General features: G+C 27.4%; 1 protein-coding gene across 1 annotated transcript; it reads left to right on the forward strand.

Annotated features, from left to right (window-relative positions):
* Positions 1 to 212: 212 nt before the first annotated feature.
* LOC137926793 (gamma-interferon-inducible-lysosomal thiol reductase-like) lies at positions 213 to 1,935 on the forward strand. Its single transcript, XM_068770494.1, has 4 exons — positions 213 to 463; positions 538 to 726; positions 1,253 to 1,426; positions 1,677 to 1,935. The coding sequence occupies exons 1-4, from the start codon at positions 350 to 352 to the stop codon at positions 1,914 to 1,916; spliced, it is 717 nt and encodes a 238-aa protein (XP_068626595.1). The 5' UTR covers positions 213 to 349; the 3' UTR covers positions 1,917 to 1,935.
* The last annotated feature ends 701 nt before the right edge of the window (positions 1,936 to 2,636 follow it).

A 2,636-nucleotide genomic window follows, 5' to 3' on the forward strand; every position in this document is an offset into this window, starting at 1 on the left:
TATGGATCAGCAATATAGCGTAACTTTGTAAAATTAAGATGTTTATTTTTAAGTAAAAGTAGTAAGAAATGCATTCGTGCAGAAAATGGTATCTGTTAGATAAATATTAATAAATTGCAGTTTGAACTACTTCTTGTCCTTTACGTAACTGGTAATAATCAACTAGCACTGTCACTTCGAGATATATTTTTTTATCATTGACATATGATTTATCCGCGTCTGCGTAAATGATGTTAACTATTTTGATATTTAAAGTTATTTTAAACTAGAGCAATCTAAAATACTATAAAGATCATTATGTTATAATTGATCTCTTTGTACTTAATATATTTTATAAAAAAATTACCAAATGGCTTTTTATCTTTGTACAAGGTATCGATTAATTGTATTGCTAATGCTAATACTCATTATGTGGCAAATTATGAGGTTAATTCCTGATAAACCAACGTCGCTTACGTCCGGGGTAAACAGAAATACCTTTTTATTTTTCGTTTGTAATCAATGAACGGGTTTATATTACATTGTTTTTATTTTTAGGCAGATAATATAGTTGCATTGGAAGATGATAAATATAATAAACATAAGCAGGATAAAATAAAAGTGCGTGTATATTATGAAGCTCTATGTCCAGATTCAAAACATTTTTTTATTAAACACTTGAGTCCAGTCGCCGAGAAATTATTAGAGTTTGTTGATGTTGCATTAGTTCCTTATGGAAAAGCTAGTGTGAGTATATTTATAATTAAATCAATGTGATATGTTATAAATAATCTCGAACTCTGAGACAATTCTATACACATTTAAGATTCCCAGCAATCTAGAAACTTTAAATTGATCTTGATATATATGTAGATAAATCTATAAGGATTTAATGTGAAATATATTTGGTATTATGGTAAGACCACATTGATTTTTAGGGAAGTTAATACCAGATAAGTGCTATTTGTTTATGTATGGTAAATGGTTAACAAATTGATGCAATAAAATTTATTGATAAAGTTTTTGATTATGGTTTTGACTTTCAGGGTTATTGCTCTATTTGTTATCATAGATGTCACATAATGCTATTAAATGTTTTTTACACTATGATAACTACAATAAACACTGCAAGTAATAATTAATATTTAATTATGAAACCATTTGTACTACATTGTTTGCATATGATTCATATGTTATGATGCTCTATTATGATAAAACTTAGGAATATGAAAATGCAAGGCAAAAAGGTAATTCAATAATTTTTATATTACAGACTAAAGTAGAAAATGGAAAATATTATTTCATGTGTCAACATGGAGAAGAAGAATGTTATGCTAACAAAATACACTCCTGTTCTATTGAAACATTAGGAAATATAAGCTTGTCTATAAAGTTCACCGAGTGTATGATAATGGACAATATGGATGCTGATGGGGCTCTTGAAAGGGTAATGCAAACATTCTTTTTTCAAAACATCAATATGGTTTTAGTACTCAATCAATCAAAAATATGAAATGGTAATAATGCACAAATAATGACAGTTTTTAGGTACTTCATAACAACTAATACAGATTTTTCTAGTGCTGTAAAATATTGTTACTGTAAAAACCTAATTTGTTTGATAAAAATTAAAATTTATACTTTTTTAAATATCAGATGTTGAAAAAATTGTTAATTACATGTTGATATAATTTCAGTGTGCCAACCAAATGAAGATTGATCCAAAACCAATAACTGAATGTGCATTGAATGAACATGGTTCAGCATTACTAAAGAAACATGGAGATGACACCAATATCATAAAGCCAACTTTTATTCCTACTATAACTTTAAATGGCTCTAGGGGTAATCAACCAGCTATTTTAAAGAATTTCTTGTTAGAAATCTGTAAACTAATTGATATGCCATTGCCTCCTCCATGTTTGCAAAAAAAGTAAATCATGTGTTTTTATATTATCATTGCTTAATTTATTTTAACTATCATTATATTTATTTTTAAAATACAGAGAAAGACGGTGGTATTTGTTATAAATTTTTTCAATGAATTGAGATATAATAAAGAGATAAAAAGGTGTACTGTAAAATGTAGGAAAGATTATTATCACCCTTGTTTTAAGGTAAAACAAATAGTTTTATAGACAACTCATATTTAAATGTTAATAATAATAAATGCTCAAAAGATCGATAAAGTGTACAATAAATTTATCTAAAATAAATAATACTTAAGTAATGGTAACAAGACACCTGATGCTTGCATATCATATTATTTTTAACTATCTATATTAGTCTTTATACATTATTAGTCACAATAAAGCTCATGGTTACAAAAATATAATATCATTCTAATTCTTGTCAAATGATACTATTCATGTTGTTTGTAGAACAGAAAGAAGTTAACTCCAATTATTCGGTACTAATTTATTTCCTATGTTATTGAAATTTAGAAATTTGTTTTACACATTTCAAACTTTTTTACTAGGAATTCACAACTTTGACAATACAATGCATTATTTACATAATGGTGAGTACATAATTCACGGATTCGGAAAGTGGTTGCTTACGTCGAGCCTTTTTAGAAGGCTGAAGCTCACCCATAGAACAATGGAGAGGGCTATGCTCTGAGTTCCGCTGTAAGATCGAAACAGAAATGAGATCTG

The sequence above is a fragment of the Battus philenor genome, unplaced genomic scaffold (assembly GCF_028537555.1).
Source record: "Battus philenor isolate CCGP_79_NKW_IND1 unplaced genomic scaffold, ilBatPhil1.0.hap1 SCAF_3, whole genome shotgun sequence".
Taxonomy (NCBI): Eukaryota; Metazoa; Arthropoda; class Insecta; order Lepidoptera; family Papilionidae; genus Battus; species Battus philenor.

Excerpts from the sequence above, each read along its gene's own strand:
- LOC137926793 (XM_068770494.1), top strand. The coding sequence starts at position 350 with ATGGCTTTTTATCTTTGTACAAGGTATCGATTAATTGTATTGCTAATG. Across the intron at positions 727-1,252 it reads TTCCTTATGGAAAAGCTAGT|ACTAAAGTAGAAAATGGAAA; the intron begins GTGAGTATATTT and ends TTTATATTACAG. Across the intron at positions 1,427-1,676 it reads CTGATGGGGCTCTTGAAAGG|TGTGCCAACCAAATGAAGAT; the intron begins GTAATGCAAACA and ends ATATAATTTCAG.